The sequence below is a fragment of the Falco cherrug genome, chromosome 17 (assembly GCF_023634085.1).
Source record: "Falco cherrug isolate bFalChe1 chromosome 17, bFalChe1.pri, whole genome shotgun sequence".
Classification (NCBI taxonomy): domain Eukaryota; kingdom Metazoa; phylum Chordata; class Aves; order Falconiformes; family Falconidae; genus Falco; species Falco cherrug.
In genome coordinates, this window is record NC_073713.1 from 618,078 (window position 1) to 641,917 (window position 23,840).

A 23,840-nucleotide genomic window follows, 5' to 3' on the forward strand; every position below is an offset into this window, starting at 1 on the left:
GCAGAGTTGCCTTTGTCTGGGATGGAGCACATGTCTGCGACATTTAACTGGGGAAAGCACTACAAAATACTCTCAAGAGACCTGTCCTGCTGCAGCCCAAAGCACTAGGTCTAAAAGATTTCTTCCATCTCTTCAACACTGGTGATTCTCAGGGAACAAAGAAGAGCAGTCATTTGTGAATGCAAATTATTTACAGTGCTCGGTTCCAGGCACTCCCCTCCTTGGAGGCTGGGCTCTGGAGAGAGACCACTAAGTGGCTGAGAGATGTTATCTGGCTTTAAAGGGATGAACTATGAGAAGAGAACTCAATTTCTTTTCCCCTGAGTAGAGCCAGATCAGTGTAAGATGGTTCAAGGCTTATAAAATATTGTCAGGCACAGAGTCTGGACACAGATTAAAAAAAGGGTTTGCACTGATGGAACAGCAGCAAACAGAAATGGCTACAGCTTTCCAGGTACGTGCACAAAGTCACGTCACACCCAGGAACTTTGGCTGGGATTTGCATCCGCCAGGGCAGGCTTTGGTTTTTGCACCCCTTAGTCAGTGGGGACATGGTTTGCATCAGTTCTGCATGTGAGGGAAGCTGAAGTAAAAGGTGATACAGGTGAAAACAAGGACAAAGGGGGCAGAAAAGAGAGAAGAAAAAGGAAGAATCTGAAAGAATATCTGCATTAGGAAAAGGGATGATAATTCTAATCATTAGAAGCCATGGTAGATTATGGGAAGGACGGTACCGTGGATGACTACAGCAAGTCATCTTTGCCAAGGATGTCCAGGAGTACCATAGGCAGGTATCTCACTGTCCCTGTCTAATGGAGGTAACGTCCCTGCTCTGCCTTGCAGCTGGGGCATGACGACAGAATACATTGGGGATAATGAGGCACGTGGACATCAGCCGGAGAAGGTTTGGGGAGCACAGCTTGAAAGCAGAGGTGTGCACATACAGAAATGACAACTGAGAAACAGAGTACCAGGCTTGAGCAAGAACTGCAAGAGGCATCCCCAGGCAAGGGAGAAGGCAGCGTAAGGCAGAGTGGAAGCTGCAGTGAGCTGTGCGGCTGTGGCTGGAACCTGGCATTGATGCGCATCTCTCAAATGAAACCCTTCAAGGCTGCAGAAAGCCCTTCTGCATGGGATCCATACAGGAGGCACTGATGCTCGGTATAGCAGTAAATTAAAAACCTAATCTATGCTTACTAAATCACCAGCAAAACACTGTGCTCCCAGGCAGTCCAGGTACCAGGCAGCAGTCAGCGGGAGCCACTGCTGCGATCAGAGCCCACCGAGAGCATCGTTGGTTTGAAGGACAACGTACAGAAGGCAGGGCTGGGGAACGGGCCAGCACCTCTGCAGTGCCTCTTACCCGTAGTGGGGGGTGGGGGACCCTGCTCTCACCCCCGGCCTGCCACGGATCATGAAGAGGATGGAGCCGGGGCTCCCGCGTCACCCTCCCATCCCGGGGCAGCCGCCAGGCACTGGGGCCAAGTCAGCCAAGTGCGAGGACACAGACTTATTCTGACATGGAACTTCTCCACTTACCTCTTTCTCTCCGCAAATATTGCTGATAATAGAGCTCGAGGCTGGGCTTGAGGAAGGTCCCAGGACACCCACCACTCCTTTTGGGAGAATCTGGCACACTGTGGGCAACAGAGAGGAAACATGCATTAGACTTCAATTTCCAGCAGTCATGCTTACAGTACCTGCTGCATCGTACTAAGGACACAATATCACCACCTTCGCCCAACATACTCCCTGACATCGATGTCCCCAAAAAATCCCTCTGTTCTCTCTGAAGCATTGTCACCCCACCTCTGACACCCTCTGCTCCATCCTTCCACGGCCTTTCTGAATCCTACCTGAACGCTTCCTGAAGCCCTGGTATCCTCAGCTCTGACTCCTAACTGGGGCATCTCTCTTATAATATCTCTTTTTGGCCCCATCTCTATTCTCCACGAAAAAACATTAACTAAAGCTTATGGAAGATGCTAAACACAGCAGCAACCTAGCTTCAAAGCATCATCTAGCAGCAAACAAACTTGTATGAATTTCTTCCCTCATGCTCTGCAGACCTCAGTGGTAATAATAAGGATCATATTACTGGTTTTCATTTGTTTTTTAGTTTTTTTCCTGGCAGTAGTTAATCTTCTGGCTCCATGCCACCAAGGTTAGCAGAACAATAAAAAGAACCTGACAAAATGAGTAAGTTAAATCTCTTTCCCTCAAGCCTCCCGGGTTAAACTGCAACCTTTTGTCCTTTTAATTCACAGCACAAATTTAGCTGAATGGCACTCCAAGGACTGCCCCAGCTGGTGTCACCTCCCTGCTGCCATCCCAATCAACCATGTCACTCAGAAATGCTCCTGAGAGCAGCTTGCCCAGGCAAAGCCTCACGAACAGGAGGAGAGAGCCCCCCGCGCCTGAACCCCCAGCTCCAAAAGACTCGTCTGAACATGTGCTGGGCACAGCTTATTCTGAAACACCAGACCTGCCTCCGTGTCCTCACGCACCCGGCTCCTTTCTGCCTGGACAGACAAAGCCACATTTGCTCAACTGGAGTCAAGTGACTGCTTTCTGAAGAAAAAGGATACCACAGGGGAGAAAGGAGGCACCGCATCCACTTATCAGTTCTGGCAAGAGCAACCTCGTAACATTTCCGTATGTAAAAACTAAACCACCGTCTCAGAAAGCCGAGATCCGGTATCAAATGGCTGGTGTGTTTCAGAGCACCATCACCAGCGCAGGTCCCTGGGCTTACACGTCAGACAAGCTTTTGCGATGGTTGTAAAAACTTACCTAGATTCAGCGGCTGGAAAAAGGAGCTAGAAAAATTAAAACCAGAACACATTTTTTGTAGCAAAGGGAATTAATGATCAAAACTGTCGTATTACAGATCAGAGCAAGTTTTCTATCAACTTCAAGTCTTTAAATCAAGACTGGATGTGACACGAGAGTCCATACTGTGCTTGGGGTTTTTTTAGAACAGCAAGCTATGGGGCTCAGCATGGCCTTCATAACTTCAGCTCATCAAGGTGGGCATCTCTGGCCATGGACTTCACAAGTCACCACAGCCTCATGACTGTTATATGAAGCCAAAAGCTGAGTTTATCAGTTTGGGGAACCGGTTTTACTTCTCTTCAAGTGCTGCTCGAAGGAAACACTCCATATACTACTAGGTCTCTATACATACTGGTTGCTCTGACTTCTTACAGAAAATGCCGATGAACAGGCAAACATCTCTTGGAGTTTTCCTTCCTTCCATGCTCTCTCACCCTCTGCTATCTCTACCTGCTACAGAACGACTGATATTTTTCTATGGCATCTTCAAAGGAATCCAGTACTTGCTTTTCCTCTGTGCTTAGAAATTTACAGGCACTTACACCTCTTCAGAAGATCCTTTTAAATAAGAGCACCAGCAATTTGAAAACCCTGCACGCTATCTCAGTGGCACTCATCAGTCCCTCTGGGCTGCAAGCAGACCCTTCGGGTGCTCTGCAATTCAGCATCTAGGAGGAAGGAGCAACTCCAAGTCCTTTTTATCCACAGGTCATTAGGGAAAGAGTCCTAGGGGAAATTTTGTTGTGCAGGCAGGGGAAAGTTTGGTGAGCACTTTTCTTCTCATCTCTGGTATAGAGAACAGAAAGTGGGTTAAGTAGTCATAGCAACAGAGTTGCAACAACTGTCAGAAGAAAAAGATGTGGCTTATCACTCCAAGGGTGAAACAACCAGTACAATTAAGGAAAATGAATGGAAACTAAGTGGAGGTGCCCGAGGCAAAGGTTTCGACCATGTTTGGAAGGTTTCTCTTGTAATTCAACCACATTTGCTATTTCAGAGCATTACCTGATGCTGTTAATCTCCACAGGGGGAAAAGGCTCAACCTTGCTACTACCATGGGCACTGTGGATTCAAGCACTTGCAGGGATGTAGAAATATCAGCCCTGTACCAAAATTCACCCCTGATAACTGCATGGACTATGACCACGGATACTGGCATAGTGCCTGCCACTCGAGTCACTTCGTACATCAACACAGGGGCGCCAGGTAAGCTACATAGTGTGCAGGACACTTATTTGATTGCTGCAGACCCAGATACCTCTGCCCAAGATCGTGTCCAATTTTTATGTTTTTTAGAATTCACTACCTCAAGAAATACCGGCCATTAAAGTGACATCATGTTAAAAACCTCTTTATCACAAGATGGGATGTGGCTACTACTGATCACCCCTGATCGGAAGACCTGAGACATCCCAAATCTCCTATTCCAGCTATTTTTACCAACTGCCTGCACTCAGCTGTTCTAACATCCCTGAGGACAGCGGGACAGACACACAAGAAACAGGCTTAGCAAACAGATTTCTTAACACCACTCTTAAAATAGGTACATCTTTGAAAATAAAACATCCCATGGTACCTCCTCCTCTGCTGGGACCTGCACCGGTTTAGGCAGGACAGGATCCCTCCAGCCGTCACCTGGGGGCAGCTCCTTGGAGGTGCAAACTGATGATTGCTGCCTTTCTACTCGTGGGTGGACCTCCCTGCCCCTGCCGCTCACGCAGCTCAGGGTCCCAGTTACGGTGCCTCCACCTCCACAGCTCAGGGCTTTGCCCAGAGGCAGGAGTGGGGTCAGCCTCCTGCCCCCCTCCCAGCACAGGCTAGGAGGTGGCCCTCACACCAGCTCAGGTGTGCGTTTGATGTGCAATGCACAACGGTGACCCTCCTTCCGTACCAGCAGGTCTGTCCTGCCACCTAAGCGGGAAAGGGCTGCATTCAGTAGTTTTCCACAAGTATATTTGGGAATCAAGTATAGGTCTGGATACTCAGGAATCAGCAAGGTATGTTTTAAAGGCAGATGGAAGTACGTGCTTATTTTTGAACATGAACGAGCACAAGAAATAAGTAGCTCTCACATTACATATGTACGTACATCCACTTAGTCACGGTCAGATAGTGCCCTTCACCTCCTAGGATGGCAGGGAGCACTTCCACGAACCCTCCCTGACCAAAGCACGGCTGAAAGCACTCAGGTGAGAGCACCAACTCACCGTGGAGAACACAGCATCTCTTCCAGTGCATACAGATACCTGGTACAAGGTTTCAAACAGCATGCAAAGAAGATTCCTGCCTCTAATTGAAAACAAATGAGCAGGGAAGGTATGCAATTACCTCAACATTTCCATGATTGTAAAACTTATCAGAGGATCCTGAACGACAAGGACTGGTCAGGATGGGATTCCCATACAAAAACACCAGCTGCATAAACAGACAGTGTTACAGAGCACACGTCCCGCACCATGGCTCCAGGACGGCTCCCTGCAGCATCCTTTATGCTTCTAACAGGAACCACAGCAGGCTTAAATGTGAAATCCAACTGGATCACAAAAACTGTGGGACAGTTAATGGAACATTTGAACTAATGTCACTGAAAGGATGTACCGGGCACTTTGAAATATTGGCGTGAATAAATAAAAATTAAAATCCTCCAGTCGCTCACTCACTCTGACTACTGACCTGCCCTGAGATGTTTGGATTAACAATAAAATGATGCTTAAAAAGCTGATGAGATGACAGGGGACAGGGTGACAGGTAGAAAATCCGTCCCTCCCTGGACATCAAAAGGAATAAGGTGTTTCAGATAAAGACATGATTAAACAAGTCATTTTGGATCTCCATAAAAGGAGCTGAAACATCAAACGCAAAGGAAGAACAGGCTTTACTTATAATGGCAAAAAAAGCTCTATCCATAACCTTTCACTGCAAACTCACTTCAAAATACAGGACTTGACAGATGTTGCATACAAGAGCAGTCAATATTTGTCTTCATCCATATATAAAGCTGAAATAGCGAACCATGCATGAATGTGATTAAGACTGACTCATATTTTACCTACTACAGCAAGTGTGATTTCGTGGGCCCCTAACAGTAAGGTGCCTTAGCCAGTCAAGAGGAAATAAGAAAGAAAAATAGCTCAACACTAAACCAGAAACTAACTCTCAAAAATTCTTTCCTCTCTTGAAGCACTAATTGTACACAGAATATCACTTATGGGGTGTGTAATCACAGCATTCCTAGATCAGCCGGCTAAGCATGCTAGCTGTGATATTTATGGGTGATTCAAAGGGCGTGAAATTTGAGAACAGTATTAAACAGATGTATAACAGCTTTGCAGTCACAGGTTAAAACATCTAAACTGCTTTTATTAATATTACATGCGATAACAAATAGCAGTGTCGCATTAAAGCTGAGAAGTCAGACATTTGAAAGCCATGAAAGCCTTGAAATTTAAGTTAAAGGATCTGATTCTCCTCTGCTACCAGTATAAATCAAGAATAACTTCAGTGACATTCATAAAGGAGCTATGCGGAATCCAGATCTTTCCTTTCGTAAGAAATGCTTCAAGACATTTTTCCCTCTGAAGAAAAGGCAAATAACATATTGCAAAATTATGTGAATATTCACTTCACCAAAATCAAATCAGTTTGCTCCAATTTCTACTTTTTACCTTCTATAAGTCCAAGTAAAGAAAACAAAAAAAATCACCCCAAGGTAAAAATCTGAAATGGAAGATTGCCTCTTCCTCATTTATCCCATTTCCACGTTCTCCCCAAACACCACATTTGCTGAAATCAACAGTTTCTTGCATAATACTTCATTCTCAGCAAATTAGCATTCTTCTGCTTGAAAAACATTCCAACAGAAAAATTTCTGAGCAGTGTTAGAGGGACGCAAGTAAGACAGAAATCGCAGTCTTTACCACAGCTCTGGGGTCACTCGCAATCGAGCCTGTTTCCTGAGCAAAGTTAAACACCAGAAACACTGCTCCATGCAGGAGATTTATGAGAAAGCAAAAAGAAGAGAACTAAAAATGCTGCTGGTTCTTTCAAAGATGCAGAAGGCTCAGCTCACGCAGGCAAGCATTGCTCTCATTCCCTACTCCTTGCGGGGAGATTTGGGATACTTTCAGGGGCAAAACCTGGGAATGCACTCAGAAACCCAGGCAGTCCCCACCCCTTCTGCACAGCCTAGCCCGCGAGGTTGGGTCTGGCCTGTTGCTGTGACAAACGAGGGTATGGGAGGGTGCGCACAACCCTGAACAGATGGGAAAGACCAAGAAAAAGTTAAAAGAGATGAGGGATCCAAAAATGTGCAGAACTGCTGTTTTAAACAGTCCCTGTGATGCTGCATGTGATGATCTTAATCTAGACTGCCTCATGGGTATCAGGCTCTATAAATAGACATACAGGTACTTGCTGAAACACGCTTTATTAACTGCACGCTTCTATAAATAATGCAAATGCTAATTCAGGAAATGAAGGAGCGATCTGCTGATCTCGCAGCCGTATTAAGCCCTTTCTACCAGTTAACCAGAGACCTGCTCCTGAGCAGCACCAGGTACGCGGCTGCATGGGGCATCCCAGGCACAGGGATGCTCAGTGCCGAGCAGAGCAAACACCAAAGCGCTGTGAAAAAACAGCCCATTCTAGACCACAACATACCACTGCACCTTCTGGGAATACCCTGCAGATTACACAGGCTTGGGGCAGAGATCCATTGGGAAAAAAGCCTAAAATCCGTATTATTTAAAATGATTTCTCCAGCTTTTTCGAGCCAATTTGCAATAAAAAAAAATTATAGCCCTCCCTTGAACTGTAAAGGTCATCTTAAAAATGATTCTAAATTGAAAAGATTTTCCCTCTTACAGGAAAAAACTATCATAGAACTTTTTGGCTTCCTTTGCTTGGGCTCCCGATTGGTCTGAGGGACACTGAACATCAATTTCTTTTTTATTCATCAGCATGGAGTTGACATGTTGGGCATCTAGAGGAACAACTATAGTAGAGACCTGTTTGCATTAAGGAACTTTAAAGCAACAAGGGAAGTATACTATTCTTACAAAATTAACTCTTTTTAATCCACACAGTTTTAAACATCAGTTGACAACTTAACTTTGTGTAAACAAATCCACTGCCAACCTAAAGCACTGGAAGAGCTATCATGTTTACTGACACAGCGTTCTGTGAGGTTTTAAAAATAACTTAATTGCACTGAACTTGCCCAAAATCTCTTTATTTGCATGCCATTAAGTACTTTACAAAGGAGCATCACCTCTGCTATCATTACCTCTGTTTAATGACACACAGCCTGAAGAAAGTAATTTCTCCCAAACCCCTGAGCCGAATGGTGACAAAACACACTGAGGACCCAGACCCTCTTTGTCCACACCAAAGCTCACCTCACAACACCACGCTAAACCCTCAAATGAAAAGCAGTCTCAGCACCCACCCTCCAAGACCAACCTCCCTTTACCTGCCGCTGTGCCCCTGCAGTGGATGCACCTGCCAAACGCGTGGCTGGTGCTGAACACAGCGCGCACGCTGCTGGAGGTCCCGCGCCCCGCCCGAGGGGATGCTGCGCCCCATCCAGGCCGCACCAAACCCCCGACTCGGGCAGCCAGGGCAGGCCTGGGGCTTTGCAGACACCTGCTGCAGGCTAGCATTTCATGCAAGCACGTGTTGCTCTTTCAAGTGCTGGTAAAAGAGCAGACAGGTGTCTTTTACCCTGTGTACCCCTCTTGACTGTCACAAAATTATCCTGTGCAGCAAGTGCAGTGTGTCAGACACCTCCTGCGAGCTGGCAGAGAGAAGACCTGGGAAAGGACCAGCTAACATCGAGGGGTACTTACTGGTTTCTGCCGTCTCATACTCGCTGTCTCGCAGCAGCTCAAAAATGTCCACCTCCACTTTGGCTTTCCCCACCCGCTCGGGTGCGCGGTTGATACGGTTCTTGGCCAGGGTGATGGAGAGCCTCTCCCCTCTACTGCACTCCATGGGGTCATCCAGGATGGCAGCTGCAGGAGCAAACGTGTTGGCAGTGGTTAGGCTTGGCAGGGACCTGGCTCGGCTCCACGCACCTCCCCGTCCCCCCCGTTCTCAGCACCCCTCCGGGATCTCCACTGCCACGCGAGCAGCCGCCGCGTTGGCACTTCTGCTCCTGCTGCCACTATTGCCAGCGCATCCTCCCTCCCACGTGTGGCCTTTCCCGCCGCTTCGCCCACCTCCCAGGTCTTGCCAGACACGTGGGTGGCAAAATCTCTGCAGCAGCGGCTGCGTTACCTGCCGGCGCGCTGCAGCACAACACGGCCACCCATGCTGCTGGGGTCCTGGCGGTGCCCAGCACCCCCTGAGGCACGGGCACCCGCCTGCTCACCCCGGGCGCTCCTGGAGGGCACATCCAGCTGTGCAGCCCCCAGCAGCGCGGATCCGGGCACTGCCGCACATCCTGACAGAGGAAGAACGTCCCCAGATAGCCTCCGTTCGTTCATTTGAGAAAGCGTTGGTACGGTGGCGATAGCTGGAATATTTCAGGAAGCATGTGGGCAGCCGTGGGTGGGAAGGGACAAATATTTTTCAAACAGAAAGCACTTGACTCTTGAACCCAGCTCCTGGGCCTGCCCACTCAAATCTGTGTTAGGCAGAGGGAGATAGTGTGGGGTATTATTTTTATTTTCTTGACGGAAGGCAAAAAGAAATTTGAGTCGAGCATTAATCACAGCGTTTCATTATGAGCTGGCACAACTTTTGCATCCCAGTGGGTTTATCCTTGCTAATAGGAGGTCTCCTCCCAGAATGCAGCTATTCAGTTGTACCTGGGGAAGAGCAGCACTGGGTTTCATTGCATGTATCAGAAAGGCACCAACGCTTATCTTCCCTTTCCAAAAACCTCTCCGAAGGGAGCGATGCCATTCAGAACTGCTTGGGTGTAGATGGAGTCGCAGCTCAGCACCAAATCTGGCCCTGCACTGCATAGGTCTGCAAACCAGGGATTAGTGGGGCTCTGCTCGTTTGCCTGTCAGGGAAATAAGGAACTAACTACAGCAGCTAGGTGCCTTGTTGAAGCTTTGAAACGTGTCGTTGTGCTGTGGCAGGTTGGGTTTTGTTGTTTCGGTGGGTTATTTTAGATAGGGAAAGCAGTGTGTAACACATAAATCAGCCGGCAGCTGAAGTAAAGCACATCAGGTATGAACAGGAGGTAACCTCCTCCCCAAGAGCCAGGGCTGGAAGCAGAGCCAAAGGATACATATATTTTGAAGACACAGCTAACTGGGACCACTGCTAGAGAAGCACGGTGGTGCTGTGCTGTCGGTGGGACTGAGAACACCTTCCACAGAGGGTTAGTTTGTGCCTCGAAGGTCCTCATTGCTTCCCCAGTGCATGGGCACCAATCACCCTCCATAGCCACCAACACACAGAGCCTCCGACGCAGCCCAGCCCAGTGAAGAAACCTGTCCTGGGCTCAGGCTCCTTTTCCTTTGGCTTTCCTGCCCCTAAGTCTTGCTTTATCAGCCACAAAACTCAAAGCATAGCTTGATTTCAACAACTCTCACACATCGCGGATCAGGGCTCTCTTCTCAGCCTTGCTACACTCGTCCCAGTGAAATAGCTCCTCTCAGGACAGAACCGCGGAGCATCCCTGCCCCAGCCCTAGCTGTGGAAGGTAACTAGATACCAAATCCACTGGGGAAGCAAAGGTGGCCTGCCTTAGCCTAATTTACTTTGTATCCCAATGATACCCATCGATATGATGCTCCCTCTCTTCCTACTTTTTCCCAGTTTTATGGGAGCTAAACTGAACAAAGTACTGAGAAAGAAACACACAGCAATTCTTCTTGCATGATATGCACAGATGTCTTGGCGAACATTCCCAGTCCTTCAGGCGACACCATCTCCTCTGCTCCGCTAACACGCAAGCACCATCATTATCTGCAAAGCTAGGGCAGTTAATCTTAATCTCATTATGCAACAAAAAAGGTTGTGCTTTCCTCTAAGGCCAGGAGCATGGATCTCACGTTTTTTAAGACATCGATACGGCTGGTGACTGCTCTTAATTACAAAGAAGCTGGAAGGCTCAAGTGCCCCAACAAGCGGCTTGCTCAGCTCCCCACTTCTCAGCAGCAGACGACAGAGAAGAAAGTCCACATACACAAAACTGTCGGATGTGTGCAAACTTTTCACTACGGTCCTGTTTCCAGGAAACAGTAAAGCAACGTACTGAATCTGATGAACATCACAAAATGCTACTTATGTTCCAGGTGCTGACAGGGCAAAATTAAAGATCAGTAGTGGAGGAGTGTATGTCAGCATTCTTAGATTCATTATTTTCTAATTTAGAGCTCCAAAATCACTAAATTGGACAATGTTTTCAAGTATATTCTTCAACTGTCAGTTTTCAAACAAAATTCACTTCCACTAATATATAGCTAAACACATTTTAAAAGCAGGAGAGTCGAAACCAAAGTATTTCAAATAATTTCCTCAGGCCATCTAGGCAAAAATATTTGCACAAAGATTTTTTGTCTCTATTCAGGATGGGATTTTCTGTTCTTATTTTTGGAAATCTTGAAAACTTCCCTACAGCTGAGAGAAAAAGATCAAATCGAACCAAACCAAAAACCACCCCACCCCAGCAAACAACAAACCCTCTTCCTTACTCAGCTCTGCCCGAATTTGAACTTTGCAGCCCACCTTGGGAGCAAAGACAGGAGGAAGGGGAAAACGCGCGTGGCAAGCGGCAGGTTTTGCAAAAGAAGGGAACACAGCCGCAGAGCCCGAGTCCCAGGAGGGCCACGGCGGTGGCACTCCGAAAGCCCAGCCACTAATCAAACTACATTACCGCTCCCAATCTCCCCACGGGGCTCGTGACAGAAAACCAGCAACATTTTTTCAGTTGCATTTTGGGAGAGCAGTTAGTTTTACCAAATATTAAACCAGCCCCCTGAACAGACTAGGTAATGAGGCTGAACTGATCTTTATTTATTAAAGCTAGCGGATGAAAAAGGTCATTCAGTGTTTAAAAAAGCTTGGTTTTAAAACTCCATGTCTTGGGACACAGTGTCAAAACTCACCTAATAGCAGCATCATTAAGTATGAACGAAAACCTTTATAGAAATTCCCTTTCATCTATTCCTGTCTATTAAATATGGGAAGATGCATCAAGTAAATCTTTAATCCTGAAAACTTACCGCAGTCTTTGAACTTTGCCGGCCTCAAAAATCACTTCTATCTTCCTCATCATATTAAATGTCTCCAATCCAGACTGCCTTCTCTGTGAATTATGAGAAAACTCTTTCAGAGGGAGTCAGGACCACCTGGGTCTGCGATGACCAATTCAGGGCTGCTTAGGATTTCACAGGGACTGAGAATCAAACAACTTCAAGTGAAGTCTGCAAAGCACTGCCAGAGGCTGAGCTTTTCTTAGGAAGAATTGGCTGGAAACATCTTCTCCCATGGGATGTTTCAATCCTGATACATAAGCATCCTCTATATAGTCATAATTCTTTTTTTATTCAATATGCCCAGGTTTTCCTCACACTTATCACAAAACCCACAAACCCAAGAAGCTACAACCCAGAAGAGTTTATTGCTTTGCGTAGGCATTGAAAATAGCTGGGTTAGAGTTGCTAATTCAAGCAACAAGTGACTTAACTGTAAATTTCCATCAAGCACACATTTCAAACGCAACACTCAAAGTTAATGATTTAACAGCAAGAACCAGACAAAAGGTATTACTGGTAGCCAAAGAAATGCAAGATGATGTATGACGGCATCCTCTGAGAAAAACAGATTTCAGTAACTTTCCTACAGGTCGTCCTCATCTCAGCAATCTTCCAGCCCTCGGCGGTGGGCAGACACGATAGGGAACCAGGGGATGGGAGGCAGGAATTGGTGGGTCGTGTGTGTGCAGATGCACGCACATGTGCGTGTGTGGGAGCACACACCCGGACCAAGCCCTGCACTGCCCAGATGCAGCACACAGGCTGTCTGCGAGTGCCTCGTCCAGACAGGAGCTGCACAAAGAGCTCCCTGGAGACGCGGCTTCCTTAAACCCCACCAGCCCTGGCCCCACAGCACGTGCCCACACGGCTGCCCCACACAGAGGGACGGACGGTGGCACCTGGCTGCAGCATTCACGCTCCACTCCAGCAGAGCACAGCCACAGCAGTGTGACAGGCAGATGTGCAAACTCTTCTGCTTTTTCTTCTCTTACCCTGGAGAAACTTCTCCAGGAGGAGGAAGAACATTCACTTCTCACCCTGAGCAATTCAGTTCTACTCCTTTTTGCCAAAACAGCGAACATGGGGACAGGCAGTGCTGACAGCTTGCGTGCTTTCAGCGGTGGAGACAGCTGTCTTCCTGGAGCTGGGCTGAGACACAGCAACTCATCCTATTAAGTGCACCAGCCAGTTTACAGACAGCACTGAAATTTAATCCTTTCCACCCTCAGCTGGGTTTCAACCAGTGCTAAGAAAGCAAGAAAGCCTCCGCTCTCCCACTCCCCCAGGCCGCGCAGCTCCCCAGGGTGCTACCCGCCACCAGCCAGAATCACAACATACACGCTCTGACAAGCCTAATACGACTGCAAGTTTTACTACCTATCACTACTTAATTCATGATCCAACCAAGATCTAATGAAGTAGTGTTTTTATAACAGTAACAGGGAGCAGATGTTACTGGAAGGAAGGTTTATACGCTGCTGTCTCAAACAATGTTCAGCTGACCTTTCCCTGTTAACTTTATTAACTATTGCTACATTTTCTCAGATGCTTTTTGCATCACTGAGATGTAAAGCCATACTCAGAAACGCAATCGCCATCTCAAGCCACCTCTTGAAGATGTGGATTTAGCAAATCACTGGCTAAATAAACATTGTATTTCACTGTTCATAACCTGTCTCTCCAAGTTAAGAAGCTATAAAGCCATCCGCAATATTTCTTGGGCATCTTCTCTGACAGGTTAAGATCACACCTACAATCTCTTCTGACTTACACTGTAAACACAGTCCTCAGACCCTCTGCGTTCCCGTTAACAATGGATCCTCCAATTCAGAACTGTAACCTCCGTTCATCCAGGTTCAGACACCTGGAAGATCCAATACCAACTGCTGGAGCAGATCGCTCCTTGGTCTCAAAACCAGAAACCCTTCACACCAAAGGCATGCCAGGAAGACATACCGCTCTTCAAACACCAGTGTCCAGCTCGGGAAGACCAGCCTCGGGAGATGCCCTGGGACGTGGGGGAATCACCCCCGGACCCCCACCTCTCCCCTGCCTGCTGCTCCCTGGCCGCCTGCGTTACCTTATTGCCAGAGACCCACCTGCCGCGGCTCCTGGCTTCACCGGCCCCCAACCAGCTCCTCAGCCACGAGGCGGCAGATTCGTTTGAGGGTCAGTTGATCAAAATCGGTTGCAGGCTTGCCTTATTTTGCACATTTCCCCTCTCCTGAATACGGTACCAACGCTTCAGGCTGTCAACACAGTAAAGGGTAAGCAATTTGCAGGCTTCCTCATTACAGGGCTGTTGAGTATAGCTCCAGTGGAGAAACAGGTGGGATTGTGTTTCCATTATAATCTCTGAAGTGCTGCTTAAAAATAAAATAAAAAGTCATCAATATGCTATTACTCTCAGAGGAAAGAGGATCTCATCAAGGAGAAAGAAAATCTAAAAACATAAAATCTCCTTCACAAAGAGACTTGATAATGTTTGTCTGATCAGTGTAGCAGAGGCCTATTCATTGCTCTTGGCCAACATTTGAAATCTGCATTTAAATGGAGCCTCCCTCTCACTCTGCTATCCAGAGAGTGAATTCAGGAGAGACATGATGAAAAGAGCCGAGTGCTTTAGTTTCTACTGCTTGAAACACCACCTCTCTTTTCTCTTCTTTAATAATCGCTTTGCGTACATAAAATCAGAATAACATTCTCTGAGACCTGGAGTTTCCAGCAAGACAGAGGATGCTGTCACACTTCCCCGCACAGCGGACGTGACGACCTGTCAATCATGCTGGACCTGTCACAGCGCTGGGATGCAAAGCCTCAGCAAACACTGTCCCTCTGGTCCAGACAGGTAAAAGCACTGCCAGGCTCCTCTTCCCTCCTCCCCACACACCTAGGTGAAATGGAGATGGCTGTTCCTATCCAAAAAGGGGTGGGAATGGAGCAGACACTGCGGCCGCCGTTCTGAGAGCGGGCATCTGCAAGACAGGTCTCGTCTCGCCTCTCGCTCCTTCGCTCCATGTGTGGGGAGGAAAACACAGTAATGAGGCCAGGTCCTGCCCTCCCAATAAAATCGCCTGCTTTTCAGAATACAAATCGCACTATGAGGCAGCCAGCAAACACCCTCAGCACGAAGAAGCAGCAGAAGAGCACAAAGGGATCAGAAAGGGGTCTGAAATGGAAATGCCCTGTCCAGAGCTGCCTAATGAAATCGAAGCCATCCCCTCATACAAAAGCAGGGCAAACTGAGGTCTTTCAAAGCCAACAGAGTAACTCCTGCCGGTTTCCACAGCCACAGACTTGAGGCACGCTGCAGCTATGGATGAAGTCCTGATCGGTGAATTCCAATCGTGTGTTTGCAACTAGATAAATCCCACTTAATCCCCTGAAAAGCCTGTCAAGAGACAGCCCAAAAACCAGGACAGAAAGGCAGGGAGAAAGAGAAATGACTGATTTAACTTTCCTGAGGTGTAAGGTCAGGGCTGTGGCAGGGAATAAATGATCACAGCTCTGAAAGAAAGGGATGCATGAGGCCACTAGCAGGACAAGCTGTGGGAATGAACAAAAAGGGCTCTCCATCTCATGTGGGCAGAAAGGGAAGAAGGTGAAGGTCTAACTACAAATGGAACAAGAGGAAGGCATGGTGGGACACCTTTCACTTGAGGCATCCCCAGAGCCACGGACACCTGGGATGCTGCTATCAAAGGTGCATGGAAGCAAATGGGCATCAGGAGGGAAGAGCCTCCTGGGGGTGTTGGAAACCTTCCAGCAAGAAAACAAGGCAATTCCAGCCACCAAGAGCCTGTTTCTGCACATGTGTACATGGTACAGCGGGATGCTCTTTTGTTTCGCTGAAGCTGTGCTCCCAGCAGGAGGTATTCACAACAGCACGCTAGCACAGACTCTCTGCACCTCTGAAAAGCCTACCTGTCAAAGTGGACCCAGTTTGCCACTGAATTCAAGCTGCTGGGTAGATACTTACTCACATCCAGACAAAGTCAGTCTAGGTGACTAAATCTTCTTTTCGTAGGGAAACCAGCCTAAAAACACTAATGGAAGTTGGGAGTATAGTTTTCCTGTGTGTCTTTTGTTTCAATAATGTCAAGCTGAGTTTCAAAAGGAAGTTTTTCTGCCTGTTTTTGTGGTCTCAGGTGAATGGCAGCAGCTGTGGTTTTTGGGAGGAGAGCACTGGGAAGCCCTGGTGGGGCCAGTAAACTTGGCAAGACCAGGAAATAAGCAAGAACTTAATTAAGTCAGTGGAGAGTATAAGTACAAGAAAAATAACCACACAAACCCCAAGTGCCACTTCCAGGCAAACAAAAAGAATGAGGATGGAAGAAACAACGTGTAAAATTCTAAGTTAAAAAAAAAAACAAAAACAACAAAACACAACAAACCCAGAAACAAATGGGAAAAGTCTGCTAGGATTTACAGTTATAATCATAGATCTGAGAGATGGCAATGCACAACGCAGCTGTGGGACTCCGCGTCTGAGAGCAGGCAGCAGCTCCGGTGTGGGAGAGAGCCTGCGACAGGACGGGGAGACGGGAGAGGGAGGGAAACCACTGCAGAGCCCCAGACGACACAGGTGCTTTCCTGGTCACACATCCACAAGAGGCATGTTCTGTACCCGCAAGACAGATGACCACAAAAGCCCAGAGCTCCATCTCCAGAGGCGGCTGTACTTCAGGAGCAGCCAAGGGTATTCCAACACACACACAACTGGCTGCAATGCTTTGGGTTGTTCTGACCGACAGTGACGTAAAGACAGCAACATTTCCAAAACTGACACTTTACCTCTTGCAGAGGGAACCATTCCTTGAACCTCCAGCATGCTTCAGGATTAAAGGAATTTGCGGCCCCTCTAAAGCCGGTGGATTTTCATTTATGTAAATAGCGGTGCCTTTAGTGACCATTTTCCTCTAACCTTTCCTGGGATGTTAGAATTCATGGTGCATTTGCTCTTCTTTCAGCACCTCCCTGTTTCAAGGATGGCACCACCTGCTGATTCCTCCCAGGCTGGCAAGCACCAGGTGCACCGCAGAGGACGCACAGCTTACACCAAATGACCGAGTATGTGAGTGCCAGGCTTTCCCCAGCCAGCTGATTAATTGCATACACAGAGACAGCAAACAGCCTTGGACATATCCCCGGTGTCAAGGTGAGAAGGGGAAAAAAATGGCTGTAGCAATGGGATCTAGGGTTTTGCTTTCCCTAATACAGAGAGCTCACAGAGATTTTGCACCAGTTCTATTCTTGTTACAAATCATTAGCTATTGCTACTATTACAAATCTCTAAAAGATGAATCCAAGGACAAGGACCTACCGTGCTGGATGTAGATACCAGACGTGACAATTGTCTTAAAGATATGAGACAAACAAATGATCGGTGGAATGACTTTCATTCTCTTATGATGGATGAAGAATAGAGGCACAAAATGATAAAGTGACTCCTCAAGGTTTTGCAAGACCACATGGCAAATAAACAGAGTTAATATGCCAAGAGACTTCAGAAACCCGTGCTTAGCACCTTAGCCTTTTCACTTACTGCCACCGAAACGCAACGCTTTGCTTCAATCAACAGGCATCCAAGTGCACCACAAAAGCTAAGTGGGCACTATTAACAGAGCTTTTTGGGAGACGGGAATCTCCAGAAGCAGCAGTGTATTAAAAGAAACATGTATGAAGGTAAATGAGGACCAAGGCCAACACTACAAGGCTGAGCACAGCCTGGTTGGAAGATTCAAACTATGTAGAGGGCGTCAGGACCTACAGAGAGTAATTCAAGGCACCTAAATCAGGTAAGAATCTATCTCCAACAAGCTGCCCTTCAGTCTCTGCTCTTCTCTATGCACTTGCTCCATAGGAAACCTCACTGCCTCCCTACCACCACACCACCCAGATGTTGGCGCACAGATGTGCAAGGGAAGAGAGTGTGGCCTAAGAGTGTAAGAGAAGCTGAGTAGAAGATGAACAAGGGTGGGAAAAGGTGACATTGGAAACCTCACCCCTATCGCAGAAGATCCAGATGTATTAACCTACATGAAAGGGTTTGATCCAATTATAAAACAATGACACCCAGACCCTCTGCTGATGTGCCTCACGACTGTTTTCATCTCTCTGCTTTGCTGTTAGAACAAACAACTTTTCCTGCTGAGTCACACTGAAATGAGATGCTAAAGAGCTGCCACACCAGATGTGGAAGCCCTTCAGATCCAATATCCATCAATCTACACAGCCTCTATTTATTTATTTTTTGCCACTCAGCCTTCAGCAATTTAATAGGTTACTTTAATGTCTTCCTGCCTTTCCTCTTTAGTGTGTTCTGCTCATTGCATTTTTTTTCCCCCTGATGACTTCTTCCCCTGGCTTCTGGATGGGAAAACAAACCAGGAATTTTCTTTTCCCTGGACTCTGACATGGCTTTCCCTCCCTTTCCATCTGTCGTGGCAGGAAACTCCTAATTCATCTAATCCCAGTTTGCATACTTGTTTGCTGAGAAAATGATGAGGGACTTACCCAAAAAGAACTGCTTTTTTTTTTTTTTCCTTTGCTTTTGTCAATGGCTCCTGTTTGATCCCAAATCAGCACCTGTGCCACCTGCCTTGCACTGAATCCACATGGCAGCTGAACACGGAACTTCAGTGCCCAAGCGAAATGGTCACTTGCGAGACTTTGAGCTGAACCAGCTCAGCCCCACCACCGAGATCTCCAGAGGCCGATCTTCTGCCTTGAGCACTAAGCCCTCTGGCACCTCCTGCAAACTCCACCATCTCTAACACAACCTGAGTTTCTAAAATATTCATCCTCGCAATACCTCCATGCAGCAAAGAAACACCGCTACGTCCATTTTAAAGAGGTCAGGAAACATGCAGATATTCAGAAAAGTTGAAATGAGTTAAGATCTGAAGGCAACGTGCACCAGTTACAGTACATTAAACTCTCACGTGGATGCTCTCATTTGGGGGGAAAAAAAACCCCCACCCAACTTTGCTTTGTTGTTAGATTACTTTTGAGGAAAGGGATCTAGAGACCTAAGTGACTGAAATGATGCACACAAACATCCTCGCTCGAGGCAATTTGTCTTAGCATCCACTGGAGACTATCCCTGTGTCAGGCAACAGACGTTGCCTGGAGAATCCTTGGCACAACAGAAAGTAACCGCAAATCCTTAAAAGTGACTCAAACTTTTCCCAATCAATCTCTGAGGTTTCTAATGCTACGCTCTTCAATGTAGGTAAAGAACAACTTTTAGAAAAACAGCTTTTGCTTTCAGCTTGGGAGCTCATTACAGATTCCCCTACATCTGTGCAACATGGAAAAAAGTTTTAAACATGCTACACAGAAACAGGAAAGGACAAGTGAAGAAGAGAAAGCAAAAGGCAAGGATAAAGAGAAAGCTCAGCTGCACAGACTAAACTAAATCAGACACAAAAATTCTTAGTGAACAAGGTGGAAAAAAACCCAAAGCAAAAGCTATTGCAGACTCCCAGGCGCCAGGTGTGACAGCAGCAGCAGCACACTAATGCAGGAGCAGCTGGTGGGATCGGAGAGGACTCGGTACCGACACTGGGTCACGAATTAGACATGCCAGAACCAGCCACACTTGTAAAGCGGAGGATGAGTGGAGAGAATTACATCCCCTGTAGTCTGTTATGATGCTTCTTAAGAGAAGATACCGCATTAGTTACATGAATGCAGCAAGGAGCTGGATCAGGTTCACAGTGATAAGCTTAATTAAACAAGAGTTATCCATAGGCTGTGGTTTATATTATAAATAAGCAACATTTACACTGATTAATTAAAGTCATGGTTCAGATCATTAAATCCTCCTGTTTTCAACCACTTTAATGAAGATACCTGCAAGAGCTGAATCCAGCCCCACAGATTTTGACACTTGCAACCAAGTACACTGCAGCCGGGGAGGGCAGGGGACATTGCCCAGGCTGCCTCCCACCGTGAGAAGGCTGGACCAGCTTGCATTCCAGCGGGTGGCCCAGGCTTCTCTGCTGGGGCTTTGCTGTTGCTGCTGTCACATGAAGAGTTAGGGCTGCTAGCTGCAGGCAGCACCACGCTCCCGCTAGTTCTCAGTCTGTAAAAGGCATCTTAACAAAACACTGAAAACATCTTCAAGACAGCGAGCTGTGTCAGCTGCCCTCACAGATCCAATTCTTTTTCATTATCCCAGCTAGCAGAACCTGCCTGGCGAAACAGGGCTGCTTTGTCATCCTCCCCAGCCGCTTCCCACGTGAGGGATGTCCAGGGCCACCTCAGGGTCAGAAAACAGCTCTCTCGCCACCAGACACCCATGCCTGCCCCCCCGTCACTCACGCCCTGCCACCCCTCCCACCCCATGGATCACAGCCTGTCTCCCCGCTCCAGCTAACACCGCGCACGCAGGGGGAAAGGGGCGAAACCCCGGCCCTTGTGAAAGACTTCACTCCCAGAGACTTGAGGTTTAAAGATAAAATTCCCATTCAGGCACTGCTCCGAACCAGGATGAACTGAGCCTCATGTCTAACACTAATCGGAATATTATGAAAACAGGACAGACCCTTTCCCCTCTCTTTTTCAACTTTCTGCTCCTTTCTCCCACTGCCTGCGAGGTTTTACAGAGCTCTGGTATTTCAGAGAGTGCCCTAGTTGCTCTGAAGTGAAAATCCAGCTTGGGAGGCTACGGTTTGCTCAAGTTCATCTATCACATCTGCTCACAAACCCAGTGGTTATTAAAAATTAGAGCTGGTAAAATTATTGTTATATTTTCACCACATAGAGAATATTATCATCCTTCCTTGCTACCCCTAACCCCTCCTCATGAATCATTCATTAACCCATCCTGGTTGCTGCAAAAGAGGTGGGCTGGTGCTTTGTGAAAAACAGATTTTCTGCCTGTTCAGCCCGGCCACAGCCTGTCCACTTCAGCTGCACCCGAACACAGACGCAGCCTCGTGGCTTGGGCTGGCCCACCACGACAGCCCCTGTGGTGCATGGCCCATCTCGTGTGACCACGCATGGACAGCCACGTGAGCGGACGAAGCACAGCTACTCCTGCCAAAGGCCACCGGCAAGTCCCAGGATGGGAACGCGTGGGATTTGGTTATACTACGTGCACGCAGCTAACGTCGGGAGTGACACAGTCACTGCGTGCAGCCATCATTATCCTCTTGCTTGCACTATTAATTCACCCTGTACTTGATACAACATTGTAGTGACCTTCCACCAGTGTGAATTACAGGTGGAGAACAGGAGCAGTTCTCTGAGGCTACAAGGCCACACCATCTGCTTGCTTGCTGCTCTTTATGGGATGTGAATCAATGATGCTGCAATGGGACAGCTGACATCGACTCTGGAGGGAGCCGAGATGAGGCCCTAAGTCACTAATGAGCCCATCAAATGGTCCCAACAAATTCTGCAAGGATGATTATCAGCTCCTCCATCTCTTGCAGTCTTTTCCCTTTTTCTTAACACAATCTTACCAGATTGGGACCTGACTAATAACAATAATAATAAAATAAACCTCGTTTACGATCAGTTGCAGGATTGGGGCTATTTCCTCCATCTATTCACCACCACCAAAATTGCCTTTTAAATGGATAACAATGATTGTGAGGGTCAAGTTATTACCTTGAAACCTCACATTTTGATACATCCAACGCTGTTCTCTTATATAAATAACAGTTATTACTGTAAAGTGATTTTTCCCCTTCCGTACTTCCAAAGAGCTCCTGCAGGAGATAGCAAAGAAAAGGGATTCCATTAACACTACATTTAGGCCCTGTTGCTTTCATACCTTAACTCCCATTGTTAATCTTCTAATGTGTCTTTAAACAAATGTAATTTATTCCACAACTCTCTGGCAGCTATTCTTCTCTGCCTTCTCCCCTCCCTTTCCCCACAATACCTTCTCCTGTGAAGCAGGAGCTCTTCCTCCCCTGACTCATCGTGGGTGTTGTATTCCTGCCAGTCAGGGAAAAGCATCTCAGCTCTTGTTCAGGCAGTTTGCTGGTAATTACAAGAAAAATGTGAGAGCCCACAATCAGGAAACACACATCAGGAGCTGTGATGGGGAGGATTTCTGTCCTCCCTGAAACCTTGGAGGAAGGATCGCAGGATGACTTTGCTGAAGAGGTTATTCTGAACTAATCCTAGGGTGACAGTCACCTCAGCAGAGCTGGGTTCTTGTGTAGGCTCTTGGCACAAGGAAAATGTTGCCTCTGGCACACGGCATCCTCTTTTGAGCACACTACAAATGCAACTGCCAGATGCCACTTCTATCTGATTTGATGACGATAAACAAGACTGTTCTTTTCATTACACAATCACGGGGCAACCGAGTCTGCAACTATCAACTGTTTGCACAGGACCGTGAGACAGCCTGTACCCCTGCCTGTGGTGCTCCAGGCAAGCCCCTCTGCCACCATCTCTCAGCCATGGGAGGAGAAGTCTGGTCGCCTCCAGCTTACAGGAGGCAGAGCCAGAAAACAGATGCCGCCCAATTGTACAATGGCATTTAGATGCCAATCCTGCCCCTGAGGGTAGTAAAGTTCCACCTATTTCCAGGAGCTAGTCTCTGCAGTTTTATGTCATGGAAGTCACGCATTTAAAAAGCCTCAAGGCTCTAAAGGGCCTGCCGGTCAGCTGGGATTGGGAATTAAACATGCCTCTCCCAAGTGCTGGGGCGCAGAGCCCTGCAGCAGCCCTGCCCCAGCCCAGGGTGGGCAGACCCCCTCCGACGCCACAGCTCACCTGCATCGCTGGGGTCCTGCCGTGCTGCCAAGAGCCCCAGGCCAGAATGTCCATCCAGCAAGGGGAGGACACACTGACCTTCTAGCAAAGGCAAAAAAAGATGTTTTCCAGGCTAATTAAGCTAATTAAGGCTAATTACACATTAGCTGTGAGGTACGTGGGCACAGGACCACAGCTCCAGGAAACAGTGCTACGTTCTGCTTACAAGCTCTGTTCAAAGACATGGCACCCTCGAAGCTGTCTCCCTTTCCTCATCCCTGTTTGCCAGGAACAACTGGTAACTCAGTCCCTCAGGCAGGTGCTCCCCCCCTACCACATGCAGGCACATTAGCGACAGCATTCACAACAGAGGAGGATCCTCACCAAAAAACTGATTTTTGCAAACGGGTTAACGGCAAGACCGGGCTATGAATGTGAACTGAAGATAAAACCACCTTCACAGGCTACCTTAGAGTTATTGATGTTCCCCTGCACCTGCCACCTCCGGCACCAGAAATAGCAGACATTAATATTTTGAGTTACCTCATGTAACTTCTGGACTTTTCTGTTTTCTCCTCCTCACCCAAGAGTTATGATGTTCCCTCTACCCTTTCCCAGTTACAGCGTCTTCTTCATTATCATCTGTCAAGTCCAATTAGCACGTGCACTGACATCAGGGATGGCTATTTCTGAAGTCTCCTGTGAGACTCAGTTGACAGGAGCCCCCACCCTTGAGAAGCAGGAGTAAAGCCCCCAGCATCCTGCCACCGCTCCCCATGGGATCTTCCCTAGGGGAGGATGCAACACCCATCCTGCAGCAGCTGCCTTTGGTGGCAACAGAGGACAACCTGCATGTTGAAGAATGCCCACCTGTGATTTTTGATCCTGGAAGCCCGGGATCTCTGAGGTACACGGACTAGACACCGGCCAGACGATCAGCTTTTCAGCAGTCTCGAGGGTTATTAGGTGTGGAAGGAGCAAGATGTCCTGCAACGCCCAGTAGCTTCATGCTGGATTAGCCCCTACGCGGAGGTCAGCGTGACATCCGCGTGTCACTGTATCTCTTCA

At 47.5% G+C, this 23,840-nt stretch overlaps 1 protein-coding gene across 2 annotated transcripts in view; it reads right to left on the reverse strand.

Moving 5' to 3' along the window:
* GRIK4 (glutamate ionotropic receptor kainate type subunit 4) overlaps window positions 1-23,840 on the reverse strand; it is a 207,549-nt gene that overhangs the window by 68,953 nt on the left and 114,756 nt on the right. For both annotated transcript variants that reach the window (XR_008729783.1, XM_055695858.1), the window contains exons 3-4: window positions 8,682-8,846; window positions 1,540-1,637 (exon numbers count right to left, since the gene is read on the reverse strand). Coding sequence is in view for 1 of the 2 variants with exons in the window: in XM_055695858.1 (XP_055551833.1) it covers window positions 1,540-1,637; window positions 8,682-8,846 (263 nt within the window). In the remaining variant the exon portion in view is untranslated. The remainder of the gene's footprint in view (window positions 1-1,539; window positions 1,638-8,681; window positions 8,847-23,840) is intronic.